Raw genomic sequence first — 25,909 nt, forward strand, 5'->3', positions numbered from 1 at the left:
AATATAACGTGCAAATATTGCTTAATGAAAAAGATTGATTACTTTCCGAACTCAAAGAATCTCATCAAAATCAAAAACATCCTTTTTTATCAAGACTTAATTTTGAGCATACTTAATGAAAATATCACATTTGTAAAACGAATAAAAATTGATTCAGTCTTCTTTCTAAGCCTTAAAATCAATGACTCCCTTCGTCCTCCCACATATCGTTCAACAAAAAAATTGCTTAGAAAACAGCATACATTGCGTCCATTACACAAATTGCTTCGCTATCACTTACCGGGAGAAAACTGTACAGAGACGGAGCCCGAGGCGTCTGGTAGGAATGTTTCGAACACCTCTGCAGATTTAGGATAACGTCATGCACAAATCACAAGCCTTGGGTAATGGTGTCTAAGGTTTTTTTGTAAACACACAGCAAAGGTAAGTTGGGGGCATTAATTTGAGCCAGTAATTAAATAAAAATCGTTTATTTCCAGACACAAAAATTATTAATATCTTCTGAATAAATAAATTTAACTTCTTTTAATAACACTTTTCCATAATTATCAACCTCCAACAAAGCTCTCATGCTTTTATCTGAAGTAGGTTCATTTTAATAGTGCAATGGAAAGGGATCGAAGTCATGACCTCGCCATTGCCAGGATTTAGCCGATGCGAATTTTCCTCATTTTTTTTTTGTTAGCGGTTTTAAATGTTGTTAAATTAATGTTACCAATAGAAACATTTATTTCCATAAGTTTTGTTTACTCAAGTAAATACAGCTCAAAGCAAAAACTGACTCAGTATTTACAATGAAACGTTATAATTGTAAAAGCATTTCAATGTTTTACTGACCCAAATTCAATGGCTTCAAGTGTATTGACATTTTACTTCCAAATTGCCGTTTACTGTGTGTTTTTTTAGTCATATTTCAAACTGGTTTTGCTTTATTGTCAAAAACGTTGAAATATGACCAAATGTATTAAAAAAATACAAAGGGCTGATTTTTTTATCATCAGTTAACTTCTATCTGAGGAATAAATACGTCTGTTTGACATATTTTCTATACATAAGTCAAATATATTCCTCAAATAAAAATTATCTGGTACTTGAAAATTCAGCCCTAAATACAATACTAGGTATACAGAATCAACTAACGAGTAATTATTATTTAAAATGCCTATTATACTCCAACTAATTCTACTATATCCAGTAGTGGAAATATTATACAAAATTAAATTAATTTAATCAAAAGCTAAACTAGGTTTAGGCATGCTACCAATTGATACTGAATTTCATGCTGATCTAATAAAAGTACTAATTTATAGATAATTTAGTCGTGCGCCAATAATTTATGCATTAAATAATCGAATGTTTGCGATTTGGCCTGTAAAATTGGATTATGCTTAACAATTTAATTTTCATGCAAAATAAATTATCACGTACATTTTGTTATGAATTGTTTCATTTCATGTAAATAATTTACATAATTATCAACCTAGCCTTTTCCCAACTATTTGGACTCGGCTTCCAGCCTTACCGAATGCAGCTGAGTACCAGTGCTTTACAAGAAGCGACTGCCAATCTGACTTCCTCTATCCAGTTACCCAGGCAATCGAATACCCCTAGATAAGACTGGTTGTCAGAATTGCTGGCTTTGTGTAGTTTGATATTTTGAAATCCGCTAAAGTTTTGATACCAAAACAAAACTAAATAAAAAATTGCAAGAACAGCCAAATAAAACTCAAAAATTCAACACCGATTTTTCAGTATATTTTTTTTTTATATTCAGCATTTCATAACATAGCCTCAGATTATTTACACATCCAGTTTTCATAAAATGAAATCATATTTGACAATCAAAATCCCCGTCTGTTTTTATGACAATGCAAAGGCATTAAAATTGTCACCGTTCCAATATTTCAATATTTTCATTGGTTCTCTAAATAATGAACTTCTATTGTTTTATCGCATACCAAAATGACAGGCCAAAACCGCGGTTTCAATTTTGCAATTGAAATTTTTGAATTGAATATGCATATGTTAAAACGATAAAATTTTGAAAAATACCTATGCATCTATGATATAACAAGCATCTTATTTTTAATTGAATACAGAAATTTTGTAAAATATATAAATATGATATCTACATAGTAATTTTACCTACTGTTACTTTACATGTAATTTCTAAAAGAAATAGAATAGTAGTAAATACCTAAAAGCTTTGAACATAAGTTCAAATCGAACTAAAATCATGCGTTGGTTAACGTATTATTGGTTTTATATTTCGATTTTAAACTTCTTGATAAGGTATTATGTACATAGAAGATACCTATAAAATCTCTGACACCATCATGTAGGTACACTCAACGTCGAATATAATAAACTAATGTGTAAGAAAAATACTACTTACCCCCAAGTAACTCCGGGTCGCCGAGGTTAACGTAAAACAGAACGTCTTTCTCGTAGCTGTCTTCTTCTATTATATGCAGAGGTATGAATTTTCTGTAACAAGCAAAAAACATTTGGTTAAAATCAATAAACAAATAGATAAGTCAAACTTGTAAAAAAAATTGTAAAAACTTGAACAAATAATTGCATTTATGTTAACTATTTTATTCATACATTCAAGATACATCAACGAATGTTAAGCAATTATAGCAAAAATTGCCTTTATCTCATAGAAAATCTTTAATTAGAATTTCCATAAATAGGTACCCGAGTCTTTTCATTACAAGATCTTTTGAAAAAGACTTAAAATATTCCGAGTAAAAATAAACCAAAAACACAGTAATTAATCATTCCTGTGTTCAAAGATAGGTATAGGAATATGGTTTTTCATTATAATAAAACAAAAGAAAACACGTCAAAAACATTTGATAGTAAACTGAAACGGCTTTTATTTATTATGCTAGCTTTGCCTAAGTTAAAAAATTGTTATTCTGATTAGTCCCGCAGATGAGCAAATATTAGAAATAGGAGCTTTAAAAAAAAATCTGAAGTGGGGTCTTGCGACGTCTCACCTACTTAAAAGTATCCGGGAGTGACATTACCTTTAACACAAAACGTGTTGTATTTTCGTTGTTATTTATTTGTGGGAGAAATATATAGGTAGGTAAGAAAATACGTGTCTATCATTTTGAGGTTATCCTAAAGACGGACCAGTTACTTTCTCTCTTTCACACTTGTTCTACTTCTAGTTACCCAATAAACGTGGCCACGAAATAGAAAGTAAGAAGGTACACAATTTCGTGTCAAAAATCTATAATAAACAAGATCCCACTGTTTTTATTCCCGCGATGAGCCCAAATACTCGCAATTTAGTATTGCACGTGATCTTCAAATAACGAACGTGCCTGATTGCTACAAGCTTATTTAACAGTAACATCCTTGGTATTGGGGGATCTTGAGCCTTATTGCTATTGTTTTAAGAATCATTTTCATTATAGGATATTAAAGTAATGGTGCGTGTAAAGAATTTGTTATAGTTATTCTATACAATTACTTATTTACCTGTCCTGCTGAAGAGTTCTTAATAAGGAGTGCCTTACACACAATAACATTATTATTTTTTTTTTTACTTAAGACCAATCTTTATGATTAAGATACGAGAAATATATAATATGAAAAAAATCTAAAATATATAAAAATCTTCAACTTTTTTTACAAAAAACTATTCACACTTCCTTATCACTCGGTCATCTCTTTAAGTTACACTTTCAACGTTTTTTACTTAATTAAGACTCAAAAGGCAATTTTCTTAATCAAGACTCCCCATTTATTAATGACCGTCCCATATTAACCAATCAATCATCGTTAAAGCTTACAAACAATAAATTATCGATTATCAACATCTAAATTACCTAATATATTAAATTTCCTATGAATTTACGGCTGTCTGCATAGCCTTATCGATTTTGCTGTCGGCCCATCGCCTATGTTCCAAGTTTAGAACTGTCCTTCAATTTAACAGGTACTATACATATGTAAATATATGTATGTATGTGCGGTTCGCTGGTAATCGGCCGAAGCTACGTCATAGGTGCAAGCATGGAGAACAAAATGACTAGCGGAGGTGCCATAACGGAAAATCTCCTAAGAAATTAGCGCGTCAATTGCAAGTGTAGAGAACGAGGAACGTTACTGTCTTGGCCCTTATACGACTTCATTGGACCCGATAATTTTTTGTGATACCAAAAATTGTTGACACTCAAAGAACCCGAACGCCTGGTTAGTTCACTCGTAACTGATCATTTTAATGCCACCGTACGTATTTGAGTACCTAGAAGAAGGTAGGTCAGGCGGACCTATATAGGTAGGTGACATAATGCAAGTGCATTATAACATCTCCGCTCATCTTTTCTTCCTCAGTGGGTCAAAGTCAAGTCTTTAAGTTTTGCTGGAAATAATTTGCTTCAAGGTCGGTGGAAAATTCCAGTTTGTGCACATAAGTTGTGGGTGGTAACAGTGGTAACTAGTGGGTATCAGGGTGTAAGATCTAAGGTCTGTTAGTAAACGAGGGGTTTGAGCGTTGATTATGAATGGGTCAAGGCTGTAATTCACAAACCACTTTTTCTCCAGCACTGTTCAAAAGTTCAGGCCCAAAGACAATATTCCAAATAATCCTAGATCAATTTCTCCATTGTTAGCGTGTACTTGCAGAATTGGTGGGCAAAGGACAATAAATACTATAAAAAAAAACATGAAAAAGAAAATGTGCATTAAAAACTCATCCGTAACGTCAACGAGGATCATACCCAAAAGCCTGGCTGTATTCCATTCATGTTTTTCCATACATACATTTTTACAAAAGATATCGTACTAAATTTTTTCCAAAAGTTTCGTAACTAAATGGCCTGAAAATTAGACTAAAAAGAAATGTACCATCAGATACAATAGAGACACAAAGTAACAAATCATTATACCTATTACGTAGCTACCTTACAAATGGCTAACCTATTTCACTCAGTCGACTTTACCTCACTTGTAAGTCATCTGACAATCGCAAGGCAACACCTAGCCTGAGCAAATAAATCTAAATGATACATGAATTACTGCTTGACTGATGGCCCTGTTTACTAAAAGGTACGAAAATGTTCGCTAGATAATTTGGAAATAATGTCATATGCGAAAATGATTGCCAGATCATTTGGAAATAATGTTATAACTGATAAGGTGGGATGTAAATATTTGACAAATAAGTTCGAAATCATGTTATTATGGATATGTGTTGGTTAAATAATGACATTAATAGCGCATTAACTATAATTTGTACTCGCAGATTGCAGGGCTTTTGTGTTAGTATTTTGATAAAAATTATACAAAATCAAACACAGCAAAGTAAATACCTACCCTATTTCGTTAACCTACGAACTACCGCGGTATCTCTGACACCCTATCGTAACCCGGACAACCCGAACCTTCACAAAACTATGGTAAACTAACACCACTAAACGAGATATTTAATCAACACCCCACTAATGAGAATCCCTCTAATCTTCCCTGATTAAGGCTACACCATAAAATACAAGTATATAAACTCAATTTAGTATTAACTGCGATATTTACGAGTAAAGCTTGTCATAAATGATATTAGATGTTATGGGTCTGGTTGATGTCATAATGAGCGGTTGCCATGACAACATCTTGGAGTAGATGGCAGCAGTTGAAGTAGAAATGTTATTGCTGTGTGTTATACAGTGCTAGCAAAAATATATAGCTTTTACTGCGATTTTTCTGGATTTGTAAGGATTTAAACTATTCATATACTTAACTTCATAAATAGCCCGACAGATCATCTATCTATACTATAGAGGAAAACTTTGTTTGTAATGGATAAACTAAAAAAGTAATGGACGGGTTTAAAAAATTTAAGCTACATTATCTGCGAATAACATAGGCTGTATTTTACTACGGTACGGACAGTAGTTCCCATGGGACGCGGGTGAAACCGCGGGTGAATCCGCTAGTTTGAAATATAAGTAGTATGTTTTAGAGAAGTTTGTCTGTCTATCGAAAAGATGCGTATAATGTTATGATACTGATACTGTTATGTACAAAAAACAAAACTAGTTCCATTTTTTAAGGTTACCATATTTTTTGTAATAATAGTAAAGCAAATAGTAACGCGAAAGTGTTTCTATTTTCTAGCGATATGATCTTATACATTGTAACAGATTACATTTTGACACAGCTCTATATTTTCATTTCTAATCATACATCAATGCATATAAAGTACCTATGTAGGTTATAGCAATCCGCAGTTACTCTCTCCAATATTAAAACCATCTCCATTTGTCCCAACATATGAAAATATATTTCAATGACAAATGTACGTAAGCGAAAACAATAACACTCGTAAACATCACGGGTGGAACGTTAGCATGTTAAGAACATTTGTTACCGACTGTACGTACCTTCAATAATGTCCTAACATATGGGGAGCTTGAACTTTTGTATGGTGCAAGTTGAAAGAAATTTAATAATAGCCATTTCATAAGCTTTCCATCACATCTACTAAAAACTGCTAGCCGTACCCGGATAAAATATATATAATGTAGGTGAATATATAATGTACCTTGTAATAAACAATAAATAAATAATTTAAAATATAGCCTGTGTCACTCGAAATTAGTGTAGCTTTCCAACAGTGAAAAAACTGTTCTAATCGGTTCCGTAGATTCGCAGCCTTTAGTGTACATAAAGCAAACAAAAAAATGTTTAGTGTTCACTATATTAGTACAGACTAGCTGTTTTCCACGGATTCACTTACCTCCTGAGTGAACTACTCCAGTTATAAAATATAGCCTATGTTACTCGGGGATAGTGTAGCTTCATAATAGTTAAAGATTTTTTCAACTTAGTTCTGTCACTTCGGAGCCTTTAAGACAGCTTCAAAATAATTTTATAGAACTAACCGAAGTTAAATTCAGCGACTTTTGTTACATCAAATTTAATTATTTTTTAACACCGAAGACAAAATCCTGGATTTGTAAAAAACATTAAAATCTTTATCGCTGTGAAATGCTAAAAAGCGGAGTCGACGTAATCCAATTCGGTCGTTAACGTCACTCAAGTTTTACGGGCCATTTAAAAGGCAAAATTATACCCTAATTCAGCGGCCTCATTAGTAAGCATTGGAAACTAGGCCGAAAAACACATTTACAACTGGAAAAGCTTAATTAAATTTAAAAATATAAAACCTTCAATAATGAAATCTAAAGAAACGTCTGCTGGGCAATCGTTGTTATTAAGTTACTGACAATTGTATAGCCATGAACAATTATTAAGTTTTCAAACACTTAGAAGTTAAAAATGGTTAATTTCAAAACTTTATTGGATGTTTACTAAACATTGGCGGATTTCCGCTCGCGACAAACCGATCGTACATCATACAATTGACAAAACCAGTTAAAACGATGGCACGTGCAACTACAAGACTGGTTTTTTGTCGCTCGGAAAGTGTCGCTTGTAAAAAAACGAGTGGTAATAATTCATTGGTGCGAAAAGGAAAAGTATCAATAAATGTGTGTTAACGTTAAAGCGCGTTACGCATTCTTTATAAAGTCTTTGTAAAGTCTAAAAACAGAACAGTTAAAAACCGCTTGATCTGACAACTTGGACCATACAAAGCAATTGAAATGGTAAAATTGTTCACGTGAAGGGAAAGGTAGGTGGTTGTGATAATTTAGAAATGTTTTGTTCAGAAGAGAGATTCAATACACCTGTATCGATATTGAAGTTTCAATAAAACCTATATCGATAATACTAGCTTTCGCCAACTTGGAAAATAGTAACCTAAAGCCCTGCTCGATAAATGCGCTATCGCACACTGAAAACAGTGTTCAAATTGATCTAGTAGTCTCTAAAATTAAATTACGGATTCTACAAAAAAACTATGTTTGTCTCAAATAATGCAATAAGCTTGTGTACTTAGAAGTGTTAGCGAATCTTAAACAAAGATGTTTTATCTTATCTTAACTCGGTCAACAAATACGCTAGGTATATATGCAAGGTTAATGATTATAATCAGCCTTTTTACTGTCCCACTACAGAGCACAGGCCTCATTTCATACAGAGAAAGAATGAACTTTAAACATCACCATTGTCGAAGGCGGATTGGCCATTTCAAAACAAATGAATCGTGCACAATACTACTCAGAAACCATCCACAAGAAGACTACAAAATTCCTAGCAACACATAACAGGTTCTAGTAAATGTGATTATGCGATCGATAAAATATATTTAGGCTTTATTTACTACTGACGCCTAGTAACCCAATTACTGGGTCTAGCCATTACGTGCCGAGTTACGGTAGAGGCGGTTAGAACTACCCTCTTTTAGTTAGGCGATAACGATAGGAAATTATAGGTATGGATGATTTTTCCTAGATATATTTTGTAAGGAAACACGTGCTTGATTAGGTATAATTTATTGAATCAATGTTGACGGAAAGAAATAAAAATGAAAGAAAAAGTTTTCGAGAAAAATTTTTCGAATAAGCGATCTTTAGAAATTTCTCAAAAATTTGTTTTTGGCTAAATAAACTGTGTTGACTTTTTCTCTGTCGAGTAACCAAATTTTTGAAAAATTTATACAAACTTATATGTAAAATAAAGATAGACATGTATGTCAACTCCTTTGAACATGTAGATATAAAGGTAGATAGTTACATTTAATAATTGAACTGAGTGCAACTGAAAGAAAAATTCAGGCAGACAAAAACCACCAACCAAAAAAAAAATAACAACCAGGAAAAAGTATAGAGACAGCTAACCAACAGACAATCTTAATCCGCTAAATAATCTTTTGAAAGAAGCCGTTTCCATTATCCAAAACTCCTTTGTTCTAAGATTTTCTTTCGTACACCCGGATTCAGTAGGATCAAGTATTCTTTCCGTAGCTTCGGATAATCCTATAATTCACTTATATAGGCGTTTGTCCTATTAGTTTAGCGATGTAATGTGATTAAAAACGTGACGTAGGTACACATATGTGTGAGTTTGGTGTGTGAAATTGTGTGATGGATTTTGGTGTAATTTTGTATTGTGGTTATTTAGCAGTAGTCAAGTAATGTTTTGTAAAAGAAATGTTTTACGATAAAAATTAGAAACTTACAAATTTTGAGTCCTGAACACGGTTCTGAAGCAGTAAATCTATCACTGTTCGTGGTACCTTAAATTAATTGGAACGAACTAAAAATGAAATGTTTTATTGTTATTTTTTAATCAATGATTTTTTGTTAAATAGAACTTTTCATCAAGGATTTCTTATTAAATTAACACTTAATTCAATACTAAGTATAGTTACAAAATTACATGAAAAATTGAAATTACCCATATAAACGGTGCCCCATTAAATTAGCCTTCCCTTGAGGCTGCTGTCAGTAAACCCTTTATACTTCATATTTTCATATCTATTTATATACACAAAGGTGACACTGTCTGTTTTAAACGAAATTACACCAAAACATAAGGTATGCGTCGAATCGTACCAAAATGAAATTATTTTTGCCTGTATGTATGTTTTGTTCTCTATTTTCATTTAAAGGCTAATTATCGAAGCATATTTTGAAAACAGAGTTCAGTGCCAAGTCGGTTTGTCTGCCTGATCACGATAAACTAACTCTAAAACTGCTACACGGATTTTTATTAAGCATAGATGCCGTTGCAGTCGGACTAACAGCCAGTTTCTTCATCAAAAGTTAAAGCCAAAGTAAAAGTCAAAGTAATGTCTAAAGTAAAAGTAACGGTCAAATTCAAATTTTCTATTAGTTTTGCTGTCACTTTAGCCTTGAAAAAACGAATTTGACCGTTACTTTTACTTTAGACATTACTTTAACTTTTGATGAAGAAACTGGCCGTAACTGCGCAAATACCTACTATTTGCTCCAAAAAACGAATCCTGAACTGAACAACACAAGTGACTCCGCGAAACACGCTAGTATAATTTCGTGTAATGCACCTGAAAGCCTGCAGCTATAAAATTAAATTACTTTCAGTAATATTTTAACTCCGATGCATGCATGACGTTATAGTAAAAGTTTTGAGTGCATTTATCATGAATCGTAATAAAATGCATTCGTTTGAAACACTAAAACGATTTTGAACAATGAAGCTGTTTTCATTAAACTCTTATTAAAAATCAATTAATAAAATAATTAAATTGTCAATAGACATTGTTGTGATAATTAAAAGCGAAATAATTATGAGCGTTCCTTTATATCTAACGGAAATAATGATAATAGGAATATAGAATAGAAAATAAGAGGAAAATTAATTTTATCTGTGTAGCAGGAGTAATTTCCAGATAAAGTTAAGTCATTTGTTATGTTCTACAAAATTATATTAAAAACTTACAGAACTTATTATAGTGCGGATATCTCCAAGTTCAAACAATTTCAATTTTAAAAACATGTATCTCGTAGTGGAGAACAAACACTTTCAAATCTCTCCAATAAACGACGCGATCCCATTTCTCACTTTTTATTAAAACTTTCTAACTGGCCAAAACAAAAGAAAAATATTCAAATCCCTCTCTAGGAATATCCCATAAATCTTGCCTGCTATAAATCATAGTACCATGAGAGACATGCTGCAGACTTTTTAGTCGGCCGACAGTTTGATTTGAATTGTAATGTTAGTAAGTACATAACAATAAGACCATTTTTTTTTTTTTTTAACGACGTCAAAAATCATCAAATGACCCCTTCCGCTGTGGGTTAGCAGCGGAGAGGGAGTGTCAGACTCTTACTGACTAAAAACCGTCGTGTTCCGTCATGGGCCTTTTATGTACCAGGGCCGCGGTATCTCTTTCGAACAACCCGCAGCCCCGGCAGGCCTTGGCCCTGCTGGGCCCCGGTGGGGTTGCTGACATCTCTTTGAGGAGCGCGTGGAACAACGTGCGCCGTCGACACGGGTCTGTCGTCTAAGTAGACAGAGGGACGATGAGCCACCCGAACTCACCGCCCACAGACCCATAACAATAAGACCAGGATCAAGTATTTGGCCGGTCAAAGTCAAATCATTTATTTCATTTAGGCCTTTACAAGCACATATGACTGTCAAAAAATATAACTAAGTTTGATTCTAGATGCCCATTCCAAAAGTAGCTTCCTATGGAGAAACTACGTAGTTACTCTTTTTAACAATAGTATGGTATTACAGTTTGTATTTTCTTAGCATGCGAAGAGTACGTAGAATGGCATACCAAAAAAAGTATGAGATTAAAGAATATAATGGCAGAATTAAAATAGTATCAAACAGACTGAAAAGATTAAATGCTCGATTTTCTTTAAAAAAACTTAGTTATAAAATGAGATATAGTTGTCAAATATCGAGTCAACTCTCGGCCGACTGTTTAGTCTACAGTGTGCACCTACGCTTAGTAAAAAAGAATTTAAAAGATGCACAACTCAGCGGGTACTTCACGTACCATTTATCAAATGTCACTTTAAGAATTGGGTGCAAAAAGTGGACTATCTCATCGCTTAGCATGCGACAGGGCCGGATTTAGTACGTCAGGGGAAAAAAGTAATATATTATGGTGACACTGAAGATTTACTGTTTGTTTGTATTGAAACTATCAGACGAATTTTAGAAAGAGCTGAAGCTAAAGAGATATATTTTATTTTTTATAGTTCAGTAGCAAACAATTAAAAGAAAGACAGTTTTTCTTTCGCTTTGATTTACCTATTAAGACAAAATTAAAATTCCTATCCAATTACAGACGACAACATACACACAAATACTAAATCATTGCAACTTACTTTTTATTTGTCAGGTCCAACACACACAAAACCTAAAATATGAAAAACACTAATAGTTTCCCGATCTACAGTCATATTACGGAATCATTTCCACTTTTACAACCCAAGCATATAATTGCAACAATGAAACAGCAATAACAGTCTCAAGCCTCATAAAATATTTTATATCATCTCAGACACTGAGAGACCATAAAATGCACACACGAAATACAGTAAAATAAAATTATTTATTGCATCCTAAATCACAGCACAATGCTAGATTTTATGCACCCTTGACCGAACTGATGCGGTCCTGACCTCTTCTAGGGTATTGAAAATCGTTGGAATACTAAAGAGAATACAATAGGATCTTATTAAGAAAGATACCTGAAGGAATGTAAAAATGACTTCGGTACCGGAATACAGGGCAGTTCACTTTCAGATTAAAGCTGAAATTCAGTATTTGACACGTCGTAACTATCCCTGTTAACGTCTACTTATTACTTGAAAGCTGATTCACATTCTTATTCGTAATGATTTTCAATTTATCAATATCATACCATTTTTTTCAAACGGCTGGCACGGCTTTAGTTATATTTTCACACATATTTTTACTCACTTAAGAACATTTTGTGTTTTTAAAAGTACAAATAATCATCTGAGAATCCTCCTAGTATACGTATTTTTACACGCTTTTTTTACATACCTAATCTTTTTCTTTACAAAGATCGCTGGCACCCCGTTACCAACCTAATCCGGGCCTGTCATTCCCCAGGATATTAAACATTGCCTGAATGCTCTGAAGTAATAAGCTCTAAGGCGATGCAATCTGATTTGTTCGTGACATTATTACGTGTGGGAAACTCGGTCCCGGGACATAATCTGCGTATCTTTCACGTTTTTTATACGTTTCTTTTAAGGTTGTGAGAGATTTTCTGTGTTTTATTGTAATTTCTGTGTTTTGTGGTTACATAGAAAAGGTTTGGTGTACTTTCATTTTAAGTTGGAAGCCAGTCTAACTAAGGATCGCCGGGGTAACTGGGTTGAGGAGGTCAGATAGGCAGTTACTCCTTGTTAAGCGCTGGTACTCAGCTGAATCCGGTTAGACTGGAAGCCGACACCAACATAGTTGGGAAAAGGCTCGGGAGATCGTGATGACATTTATGACTTGTGGGCTTGTATACAATCCGATGCAACCCTGTTGCATGTAAATAAAGAAAACACTATGGTTTTCAGTAGCAAATTTGGGTTTTAAAGCTCCAAAGAGATCTTGAAACTACTGTAGAACACATAACCCTCTTTCTTGTAGTAAGTAGTAAGGCAATAAGAGACTCCGGTATAAAACACAGCATTATATCGCTCTAAAATTGAAATTTGCATATTTATTTACTTGGTTTACACGATGTCAAAAGACAAATTAAATAAATCACAGTATATTACTTTTATAGATACATGGCTTATGAAAGAAACTTAAATAATCTTCTAACGCTATAAAGCTTATCATCGCTTTCACTAAAATAGGAGTATAAATCATCAAGGTATTATTCTTATGGGAATTTAATGGTGTTATCAAGTTAAGATAGGCGTGCAAGTTATGGGGTGCAGTTACCGTGGATTCACGGTTCAATGGCAGTTATTCACTTTGGTGTTATTTAATATTACGCGTGATTATGTGGGTGTTACGTAAATTATAATTATTCCTATAAAGGTCTTATTGTAGAAAGTTAAATTTAACTTCATTTCTGTCTACCTATGCAAATTGCATGTAAGAAAAGCTTTACATTAATAGTGAAAATGAATGAATTCAACAGCTTCATAAATAATTCTGTTGTTTACCTACTTAGTAAGTTTATTATAGTTGTAAAAATAGTTCATTTTCATCGTTAGGATGTCGTCAAACACAGAACTACAGAAAAAGAAAACATGCTGCGCCAATTCCAAACCAAATTGATACAAGATCAGCGCTACCTACTAAACCGAAATAATAACTTACTTCAAAGATACAATAACTTACCAAAAAGACAATACTAATTAGGTAAAGGTAATACCGCATTAAATACCGAAATATTACCGGCACCAGGTGTCTTTCAGTAAATGATTTTATTTACGAAAATACTTACGCGTTATTAGGCCCATAAAGTGCGGTATTAACCTGTAGATTGTGGTCATAAACTTCTGCGGTACGTATAAAGGCTCATAAACGATAGAGGCATTAAAGTGGAAATAGAAAGGTATGCCTATATGTATCTATCTATACTTTATTTTTTAATGCACACAGGATTTTTTTTTGTTTTGTACCCTAAAGGCTTGGAAACTACTTAATCGATTTGAATTATTTCACTGTTAGAAAGCTAGAGTATCTCCGAGTAGCATAGGCTGTTTTTGTCTAGGTATTGGGAGAATTTCTCCCTGGAAGCAAGTGGAACCGCGAGAAACGGCTAGTAAAAATCTATACAAAAGAAAGTAATGTTAGTACACGACTTAGAATAACTCGAGAACTGCTGAATGCACGAATTTGTAGGAAGCTAGCTTAGACCTTGAGAAAGGACAGAGGATCTATCTTCATCCAGGTTCGAGAAGTAGGTCCCTCGTTACGCGGATAAAACCTAAATGCCAAGTACTTACTCAAAATAAATGCTGAGCTTCGCTAAATATTCGTGTTTTGTAGAGACACACAGGTATCTCACCGCGCGATGTACAAATAAAAGCGACTAAACGGCCTGTTAAGGGGTAGTCGGTATGAAAGTAAAAAACCTTGAGTATTTTAAACCTAATAATATTTTTTATTGAATTTAGTACAAAATATAGCGTTTTAGAATAAGTATTCAAGATTGTCGTGGTATGGACATGTAATGAGGAGGGATGATACGCATGCAACAAAGTGTGTGCTAAGTATGAATGTAGATGGATGGAGAGGAAGAGGAAGACCTAAGAAAAGATGGATGGATTGCCTGAAAGATGATATGAATAGGAAGGGAGTGAGTGTCAGTATGACGAGTGACAGGGGAAAATGGAAGAAAATGACATATTGCGCCGACCCTAAGTAATATTTGGGAACAGGGCAGGAGAAAGAAAGAAGAATAAGTATTCAGGTGGGCTATAATTATAGCTATTATAATAGCTTTATCATTGTAGTAAACACACGGAGGAGAAAAGTCTTTTCTCGTCCGTGAGTAAACAGCTATGAGAGATACATATGATTTTTGCAAGAATAAATCTTTTTTTTTCATAGATTGAAAATAACTTCAAGTTTTAATCTTGAAGTATCGAATTGCGAATTTATTGAATCATCAATCAAGCCGCGTCACTGTCTTATGTCGTCACCACGAAAATTCATCTTCAATATTACTCCCACATAAAAATCTAATTTCCAAAAACATTTCATAAGCTTAGCAAAAGTGAAAAAAATAATCTTAATACTGAACCCACCATTAAGTTACATCAAATTATATTAAGCACATAATTATACGGAAGCTTAGAGGAATGGAGGCTTAAAATCCAAATATTGACAGGACTAAGAGGTCTAATATTGTAAGAAAATTTTCAAGGGCCTCCGAGCTGAGAGCCCTTGAGTCCTTCGAGGATTTGGAGCCAAGAGCCTCGGAAAATATACCGGATCTTGAGAAGCATCGGCAGTTTATTTACTTATTTTATTTGGTAACTTATTTTAGGGAGTAATCGTTTTTTAAACGGTTTTCTAATTGGGTGTTTGAAAAGTGGATGTTTATGCGGTTACCCATGTTTGTTAATTTGGTCCTGGTTATTAATTTGAAGTAATTAATGGTATGAATAAACTATTTAGTATCTACTTAGAAAAAACAGCTTACACTGGAACTTCTCGAGAGTGTATAGGCAAGCTTGTACATACAATTTGGTAGATTAATTAGGTATTTGTCCGGTATTTAGAATTTCGTAGAGGATTAGGTATTTGTCCGGTATCAGACCAACTGACAACTTTGGGACAAATGAGACCAAATTATCTTAAAAAAAAACAATTGCCAACCAATCGGGTCAACCGAGAGCTTACGTTTAGTCTGCGTCAGTGTGCTCTAAATCAGGTCAGTTTAGTGCTATTCAACAAGAACACATTATTTTAAACGTTCCTTCAAACATAAAGATTTATCTCTAAAAGTGTAGAACTGCACCTTAAACTCGTGACTCTCAATCTACGTCTCTTTTACGAGTGTTTGCGAACCACTTGCGCCCTTTTCAAACGAGCTGCCATCCCGGATGGCTTTCGAAGGCAGACTAGAAGTTTTTTTGAATGCTAAACTGTGCTATAGAAAATGTAGGTATATGGTCTTTAAAGGTTTTTAAGTAGTTTAAACTGTTTTGTTACTGCTTAATGAATATGAAATATTATCACTTGACTTTTTATTCATTACAAGGTCTCTCCCGCAACGTCATCCGAGACTTGAAGGAACTACTTTTTGCATCGGGATAAAAAGCCTGTCAATGTCACAAATCTATTTTCGTACTAAATATTACCACAATAAGCAGGTGTAGTGTGCATATTAGTAAAGATAATACAAATACAGTGGGTTGCACCATTTAACTATAACGACAACCGAACCATTTTCAGTTGTCAAATCGCCGTTTTGACCGCTGGTTATCGTTATACTTAAATGGTGCAACTCACCTTTATATCGTTCGAATACCAAAATGATCACTACACGTACAAATCGAGTCACCTTTTCCGACGAAATAGAAATACTTTTTTCTGTCCATTTCAATGGAGCGTTATACAAAATAACTGGATCAGCACTATATAGTTATCGGCGACCATTTTTACGACTTCGACGCGTCCCTTTGAACTAGTTTTTCGGTTCATTGAATAGGACGTTTTACGATTCAATTAATGTCTAACCTTCAGAAATCTGTGCTGACGTGTGCGTGACGGCACGACTAAACCTACTGCTGAGGAATTACGTAACGAGGTATGTCAATTTAGAGATCATCAGACGCTTAAGTTCAGTTTAAGTTATATAATAAATAAGAAACTGTAATAATAAACTGCTCCAACACCTGCATTATCCAAGGTCCAAGACCTACATGACACCACTTTGCCAATGCTCTATGCTTTGCGTATGCTTAGCAAAATGATGGGCACCCAAACTTCAAAATTGTCTGCCGTAGACTCGTCAAAAAGAAGAGAGAAAGAAGAGTTTGATTGGAACAGTAAAATAGGCTTTTAAACTTAGGCATATGCAACTAGTGTGACGTTGCAAAGGCCTATTAGAAATAAAAACATTTGAATTAGAAATGAACATCTGAGTTTCGTTACAATAATAAAGTCTGTCAAAGTATCGACATGTGATCAAATTCAAATTCAAATCTTTATTTGCATTCCATATGTAATACAGGTGGTATTTTTATAAAGTTTAAACAATATATTTGAAACAATATGGACCCGGTAGGGCACAGCATAAAGAGGTAGGAGAGGTTTGCAGTACTTATAATTATTACCTAGTTTAGTTTTATTAAATCTATACTTATTACTAAATAAAAATAAAACTGAAATATATTTACATGTTATATTCTTATCTTGTGTGTGTGTGTGTGTGTGTGTGTGTGTTTGTTGTGTATGTGTGTGTGCGTGAGAGTCTGTATGTACTTACTTATTATTTTTTTATTGATCACTCAGTATGGTCACTTTGCAGCGTTTTATATAAAGTTATATTATATTTTTTAAATTGAATTGTTTAAATATTTTTAATAGGTACTATAGTTAACAAAACTCTTGAAGCCTTGGGCGTGAACAAGAGTTCCGCCTCGAAATAATACTTCCGGAAAAACATGCGTGATATGATTAAACTACTAGGGCACGCACGCAAAATGGAAAAACACAACTGTAATTACGATTATTAGTAGATGTAACTTACACGTGGCTAAAACATTACTACTAATAATTTATATCATGGTACTTATGTTTCAATGGCAATTTTCCTTCTACCTTCATCATGATTACTTATCAAGGAACAGGGCCGTAAGTTTTGTTAGGAACTTTATTTGGAATAGACACTAAATACGTGACAATATTTCCAAATTATTCTCCTAAATTATCATCCATCCATCATACCATCGTATAAAAAATTTGAACCAACTAATTGTCATGTTACGACAACTCTAAAAATACCTGATAACTCTCTATTTCTAACCGACTTCAAAAAATTGAGGGAGTCATCCGTCGGAATCTTTTTATGTATGTTCAAAATAATTTATAGCTCTACCTACTAGACACCGACATCTAACGTGCACCTATTTTTTAACAAACTATAATACGGTATCTATACTAATATAATAAAGAGGTAGAATTTTTAAGTTTGTATTTAGGGGTAGGTAATCTTTGGAACCGCTGGTCGGATGTTTTCAAAAATTATTTTTTCACTGACAGATTGCTATAATGTTCCTGAGTGCCATAGGCTATATTTTATCCCGGTACGGGCAGTAGTACCCAAAACGGGAAACGGTTAGTTTTCTATAATAAAAGTTGATGATGAATGTTATGAGAATAAGTTAGGGAGCGGTTTGTGTGTGATCTCTTTGGTCTCCCTAACTAATCTCCAAACTACAATACATTATCTTCTATAATGGTGGTATGAAAAACAATAGTTTAAAACAGCAATCTCTTAAGAACCTCATGGCGTGCTGGCCACCGATATCGTGCTAGGCTGGAGCAATTTCACGCCGCCTCGCTCCCGAGTCCGACAGACGTGCCACTGTATAGCTTAGCTGGTCTTGTAATGCATAGCATTAAGTTTATTGGATTATATTTATATTTACCTAGTTTTTGCTAGAGGTTGAAATACTACTAAGTTTCATCAAAAACTATAGGTACAGAAATTGTGTGAACGAGAAACATACAAAATCTAATATTTGTTAGTAGATTTCGTAGGAGGTAATATTTGTTTGCAAAGCGAATCTTCCAAACTTTAGTTTGCAAAGATATAGAAGTCTTATTATCGCAAAAGCTTTATTAATGTTACACGTAAAATGTCTAAGTAAACTAAGACTTGTGAAAATCTTAAAAACTCACCAAGCACTTTTGACATCTATTGAAAAGAATATGTGATTCGTCTTACTATTATGGTGTGATCCACTTTTGCACTTTTTTATGTAAATTACACTTTCTTAACTACACTTTTCATATATCCAAGTTACTTCAAAACATTCCTTAACCAAAGCACCATAATCCGCAAACCCCATTGAGCATTTCGTCAGTCGTAACCACAATTTTTCCATACCTTTTCATAGTACGACGAATGTTTATATTAAATGCCATGACCTTCAAGCAAGGTCGGAGTATGTCTGTATTTTTATCGACTATATTATCGCCAAGGCCTTTTCAAGGAACTAATGGATTATTCTGATTTCTAAAAGTTGGCCCATTGTTTGTAAGACTTATCATCTTGTGTAGTACCTAATTGGTTTTGTGGTACCTTGTACATTTGACTTGACGAGCTGAACTTTCACTTTGCAATAATTAAAAGTTACATGCCCATATAACATATTAAAAATGAATGGTTCATTTAACTAGTAACCTGTATTTAAACTATAAGTTATAAATTTTCCTTTGATTTAAATCTTTACCTTAACTTTGTGTAATTTGTAAAGTTTAATACTTACTTTCAAAAAAACTGCTGACCATTTTGTGATAATTTTTTATCTTATCAATCTACTGAAAATCTAGTGAACTTTTAAGATCAAAGCCTATAAAATAATCAATATTGGATACATTGATACTTTTTAAGAAAAAAGTAAAATGTAAAGTTTTGAAGCCTTTCAAAAAGGATGAAAAAAAGGGTTAACTTTTTAAAAGTAAAAAGATACTTTTGGACACTTTAAAGGTCAAAGTTTTAATATCACGGAACTGACATTAAAACTTTTATTCTTAGAAATATTTAGTGACAATGTCTTGACGAGTATTCGGTTACGAAACACTTAAAATGAATATTTTTTTGTAGGCGTTTGTTTACATTTAAAGGTTCGTAAGTTCACCCACATCCCGTGGGAACTACTCCGCGTACCCGGATGAAAGCCGATTGACAAAATATTAAGTTTTAAATAGCCTTTTTATCGAGAAAGAAAGCTAAATACTAATGTTATCCATTTCACTATTGGAAAACCACACTATCACTGACTGACATGGGCTTATATCTTTCTCCCATAACATGAGCAAAACTACAAAAAACCGGCCAAGTGCGAGTCGGACTCGCGCTTGCTTCAATGCCATCATTTATAAAACGGAAAAAAAATCACGTTTGTTGTATGGGAGCTCCCCAAAATATTTATTTGATTCTAGTTTTCAGTATTAGTTGTTATAGCGGTAACAAAAATACATCATCTGTGAAAATTTCAGCTCTCTTACTATCACGGTTCATGAGATACAGCCTGGTGACAGACGGACGGACAGAGGAGTGAAAACAATAGGGTCCCGTTTTACCCTTTGGGTACGGAACCCTAAAAACAGCTAGTCTAAAATAAAAACTTTAGGTACAGCGAAACATTAAATTCAAGACAAGACCTAGCTATGTTGTATAACAAGGCTGGGAATGTAGAAACTTTTGCGTTTCATGTACAATTGAAGTTTTGTTCCGTACAGCTGTTGGGAAGATGGTTTCTGGTTGGAGATACCAGATATTATAATTTGTGGGTAGTTTTGAGTGTTCGATTTGTAGGAATTATTGGTGTCATGTCGTAGTAGGTAGAGTGTTTCAGACTAGCGGATTTTCTTGCGCGTATTTCTATTGAGCTGATTTATATTAACTTTAGTGCACAGATCGTTATTAACCTGTGAAAGGATTAAGACTACTTTTTTACCGAATTTTGATGACTTACTCAGATTTTTTTTCTCAGGTAACAGGTAAAACCGTGGCGTACAGCTAGTTATGTATGCTATTTATGTGCAGAAGTTTATTTACAATTTGATTTTAAATTATGAAAACATACCGTTAGCATTTTTTCAGCGTATTAAAGGTACACCTTGAATTCTCTAGAGATCAGAAAAACTTCATTTTCGTAGGTACTACATTAGTTCGCAAAACTGACATCATCTATTTCGTTGGACTTACAAAATAAATGCAAATGATAGTATTATACCGCTATACTGTTAATATGAAATACAGTCCCCAAGCGAGACGGTGTCGCAAGGAATAATATAAAGTGAAAATGGGGGGAAATGGGGGAAAATGGGGACTTCAAATGATTTGTGACCACCCCCTGTTGTCTTGTCTGTGGTATGGGGTATCTGGCTTCAACGATAATATAATGGAAATTATTATTTTGAAATATTGTCGCTATGTTTTGGGTTCAATTTTTAAATGAAATAGGGTGTAGGCAGACTCTCGTTAGGGAATTTAAAGTTCTTATAACTAAAGGTTACAGGGAAAGCCAAAAAAAAAAGATAAAAAAACAGTCGCTATTAATGAAGAATAGTATGTTATATTTTGAGTTTCCGGACCCAAAGGTAAAAATAGGATCCCATTACTAAGTAGACTCCGATGTCCATTATTTTATCAAGGTGTATCTTATGAATTGTGATATCTTAGGACTTGTAATTTTCACAGACGCATTTCTGCATGTAACAACAAATAATAAAAACGTAATAAATATCTAACGTGCCCATACACTTTAATAATGATACGGAATCCATTCCTACTCGAGTCCGAGTCACACTCGGCCGACTTTTTTTTAACAATAATCTTCAATAACTACCAACCCAGATTGTTCAATCTTCAAACAAAAGACGATCTATAAAGCTATCAATAACAAAACGTCCATTTTATCCCTTTTAAACCAAGATCACGGTGATTGTAAATAAAGCCAAAAGCGCTTTCTTTCACTACTCTTTAAATAAACATACAAGCGATGTTTTTTCTGAAGCGGTCCAGCCACGGCGGACGGAAAGATAGCGGAGTTGCCATAAGAAAGGTAGGTCAAGCGCCTTTTTGTAGGTCAAGCAATGTATGGTAGGCTTGATCAGTTACTAGAACTAACCAGATGTTCGAATTCCTTGTCAAATCAAAATCAATCTGTCAAAGATTGGTCTTTATTTATTGGTGATTTTATTTTGAAAATAATGCGTGTAAGAGCGAAGCCAATAACGTTCCTCGTCCCCCGAACACACGCATTATGGCGTGCTACGTTCTAAGCAGATTTTGCGTCATGACATCTCCGCTAGTCATTTAGTTCTCTATGATTATATCCCTTTCAAACCAAGATCACGGTGGCTGTAAACAAAGCGGAAAGCGCTTTCCTCACTACCCTTCAAATAAACATAAAGCGCGTATTTTTCTAAAGCAGTCCAGCTATCATGAATGAATGTGATGATGAACTACGGTGGAATCTCAACCTTTTGTTTCAGGCGTTAGAGTTGAAATTCCAATGGTGAATGAAAGTTATTTATGATGACACGTCGTGGTATTAATAGGGTATGGTTGTCAGCGCCTTAATAATGTCTTTTCTTGTGGTGGACGCTCATTATTTCTTATGGGGTCATATTTGGTGAGGGTATTTTAGTAAAGATATGAGATTATACAAGATTCGAGAGAAAGTTTGCAAAATAGTTATTAATTAAATTGAAAGTAACTACTTCACGCATTCGGATAAAAAGTAGCCTATAGTGTTCGTCGATAAATAGGTAGATCTGAAATATTTTTCCAAATCCAATCAGTTCGTCACCACAGCCTTTTTATCGTCCCACTGCTGGGCTGCGGCCTCCTCTCACACGGAGAAGGATTGAGCGTTAATCACCACGCTTGCTCAATGCACGGTGGTGATTTCAGACTTTATAGTCTAGGTTTCCTCGATATGTTTTCCTTCATGATTCAGATCCAATTGGTTGGTTCCTAAGATTGGCTCGTTTAAGCAAAGAAACAAACTTCCTACCTTTATAATACTTTTAATGAAAATGAAACAATTTTATTTAACGATATAGGTATTCTTCAACAGTTAAAACGTTTATGAAACAAAGTAATCATTCTGACAGGTAGTTATGTAGAGTTAACTGCAATTTGTATGCAACTGCACATTCAAGTAATACATTTTTCTCTGCCACTACAATGAATGAACTAATAATAAAACTTGTGAATGTTGTTCGTGTAACATTATCATTTTTTCTAGGTAAAGATACTAATTTTATAAAACTGAAGAGATAGTTTATTTGATGGCGGTAATCTCAGGAAAATAGTAGTCCGATTTGAAACAAGACTTCAGTGTTAAGTAGACCATTTATCAAGGAAGATAAAAGGCATTTTTTCAGCAAGTGCGCGAAGCACATACCTATTTCCACACTACAGTAAATAACTAGTAATAGGTAAAGGACGAATAAAGGCCATAGACTTATAAAAACGAGATTGATAGTATTCCATCGAATGCCAAATCTTTCACCAGCAAGTAAATAAATTCCTATAGAAAAACAACTTCTCATCTAGAGAACCCCGAAAACATTTTAACAAAATCACCAGTATTACTTGCAAGACACCTCACCGTCCATCTTATTAAGTAATTAGAATTAGTAATTTATTCGATGCTTCATCCCCTCTCATTTATCTCACAAAAGGCCAGAATCACCTCGGAAATTCACCTTTTTTTATGAAAAAATATATTTAAAATCTGTTAGCAAATGGCGGATAAATCTATGGACACATAATATAAAAAATGCGTCGAACATAGAACCTCCTCTTTTTTGGTAATCGGTAAAAAAATCAATACCAAACAAGAGCATCTATGGATAGATCGTGTGAAAGATGATATGGCTGCAAAGAGTGGTCTGCAAAGACGAGAAGACATGTTGCATCGACCACAAATAATACATTGGGATGAGGAAAAGGCTATAGTCATAATAACTCATCGAATTACTAATGCTTATTTTCTCAGTTTCCCAAAAAATAAATCCGTCACTCCCCCACTTCTCACCTACAAAACCCCTAAACATTTCAACACACTAAACAATAAACAATATTACTATCAAGGTCTCACCGCCTGTCTTATTAAGTAATTAGAATCATCCCCTCCCCTCCCCTCACACCTCCCATCCATATCTGTTTCACAGGCAGCCAGCAGCATTAATCTGTGTCTGAAGAAATGATGTTACGAAGCGAATATTTAGTGTTGGGAATTTTGTAACGGTTCCACGGAACAGTTATTTTTGGGGAACCGAGTATTTGTTCTGAAGAATATTTTTTTCGGAGTGAGAACTATTCGCACAAAATGACATCTTTTGTTTGCGGATTTATCTCAAATTAACTTTAGGTTTTGCTTTTAGAAATCAATAGGGTAGGTCTATGTTCAGTAGTGGCAGTCCCACGGCTGATACGACAAAATGATTTTAACCGAATTTCAAAAGCATTTTAACCGAGAATTAATAAGTAATGTAAACGAAAGGAAATATTTGTTGCCTTCGATTTAAATTGCTATTTAAATGCCCTATCGTCTACTCAAATTCATCTTAAAACCTAACTTTGCTACCATATTCATCGAAAGAACTTAGTTAATTAACTATCCATACTCATTAGTATCTAATACCACTTTGTATCACGAACCAGTTCCGCGCAACTAATACTGATAGGGAACTGACCTATCCTTTGTAACGTATAACTCAATTAAGTAATACGTTCCGATGGTACGACCTTACGTGGCTATAATTATAGTAATGCAGGTGCTATTGTCAAAGGCTTCTTGGTAATATACGAGTTACTATTTTTAGATCTATTGTGTGTTTTTGTAAAGGTGAAGTTATTTAAACTTGGCGTAATGGTTTTTCAATTCTATTTTTGGTTCAATGTATTTGAAGTTCGTCAAGGGTGTGTTTCGACATTAGGTATTTTAAGGCAAGTCGCGAGAGCTTCTTGTTTTTTGGATAATCAATATAATCGTATATCTACAATGAATATTTAACAGTTACTCACGGATATTAGTCCAAAAACATATAATTTTGAAGCCTTAATAGTTACTAATTTTATTTTGTTCATACTTCTCTGTATGTTTACTCACAAGTTCCACAAGTCTAAAATCTCATTTCTAACTTATTCATATTCTACTAGTAGCTAGTTTTTGTCGCGTGTAACTAATCGCTCAACATATTCCAAGAAAATATCTGTGTAAGGTTTCAGTAAGCATATTCGTACTGGTAGTTGTCAATTGCTCACGTATGATCCGAGCCTATGTAAACTGAAGTACTTAAACCCATGCTGCGGGTTGTTCGAAAGAGTTACCGCCGCCCTGGTACATAAAAGACCTACGACGGAACACGACGGTTTTGAGTCAGTGAGAGTCTGACACTCCCTCACCGCTGCTAACCTACAACGGGAGGGGTCATTTGATGATTTTTGACGTCGTTAAAAAAAGGACTTAAACCCATCATACAAAATCGCAGCAACGCAACCACCAGTATGTAATCTTCAGAAAATCCCGATTATCCTAAAAGCAATTTAATGGTACAAGAAATATAATAATACATTCGTTCCAATTTATTGAAGAAAACAAGAATAATTTCGCAAAAGGTTTCGCTGGTTATTTGGCAGGCCGAAAGTTTGCAAGAGGGGTGAAAAGTTTGCGACGAAATAAAAGGTGATGGAGACAGTTGGTCGAACTAAGCTTTTAGACAAAACAAACTTAAAAATAACGTTGTTTTTTGTGTTTTTATGTACTTAGGGCTGGGGGTTAATTTTAGACTGTGGCGGCAAATGTCAATGTTAAATACATCTTGTAACTCTTTATAGCTGCTGTTGGCTTTTAAGTTAGGAAATAATTTTATGAATATTTTTCAAATATAAAATGTATGTTTTATACCCATACCTCGTGGATATGTAAGAGTTCGGACTATAAAAATGACAATAACAGTTTCTTTCAATAAGTTATTAGGTTTAATTCGATTCATACTCATCTATGTTAATTTATAATTTATCTCTTCTACAGGATATTCCATAATTCATTCCCTTTGACACAAATAGATATCGCTAATTTAAATTAAATTATATTAGGATCATATTATCCGATATATTCATGAATGGAACATCACTATCTACACCTACCTATCCACTACCGTGATATCTATGACACTACAACACCACAGATCTAATTAACCATTCAATAAGCAATTAATGAAGCACGAAAACAGGCCAATTAAATTCATTAATACGGTAAAACAATAATTACGTCACACCTGCAATTATGCGGTT

The 25,909-nt window shown here is 34.0% G+C and overlaps 1 protein-coding gene across 2 annotated transcripts in view; it reads right to left on the reverse strand.

The window, feature by feature from the left end:
• The window catches only part of LOC110375865 (sodium/calcium exchanger Calx), a 110,357-nt gene that overhangs the window by 23,653 nt on the left and 60,795 nt on the right, over window positions 1–25,909 (reverse strand). Inside the window, exons 2-3 of one of the 2 annotated variants that reach the window (XM_064039783.1) lie at window positions 2,396–2,487; window positions 281–340 (exon numbers count right to left, since the gene is read on the reverse strand). In XM_064039783.1, the coding sequence (XP_063895853.1) occupies window positions 281–340; window positions 2,396–2,487 (152 nt within the window). The remainder of the gene's footprint in view (window positions 1–280; window positions 341–2,395; window positions 2,488–25,909) is intronic. The other variant, XM_064039784.1, reaches the window with a different exon arrangement.

The sequence above is a fragment of the Helicoverpa armigera genome, chromosome 20 (genome assembly GCF_030705265.1).
Source record: "Helicoverpa armigera isolate CAAS_96S chromosome 20, ASM3070526v1, whole genome shotgun sequence".
In the NCBI taxonomy this organism is placed as follows: Eukaryota; Metazoa; Arthropoda; class Insecta; order Lepidoptera; family Noctuidae; genus Helicoverpa; species Helicoverpa armigera.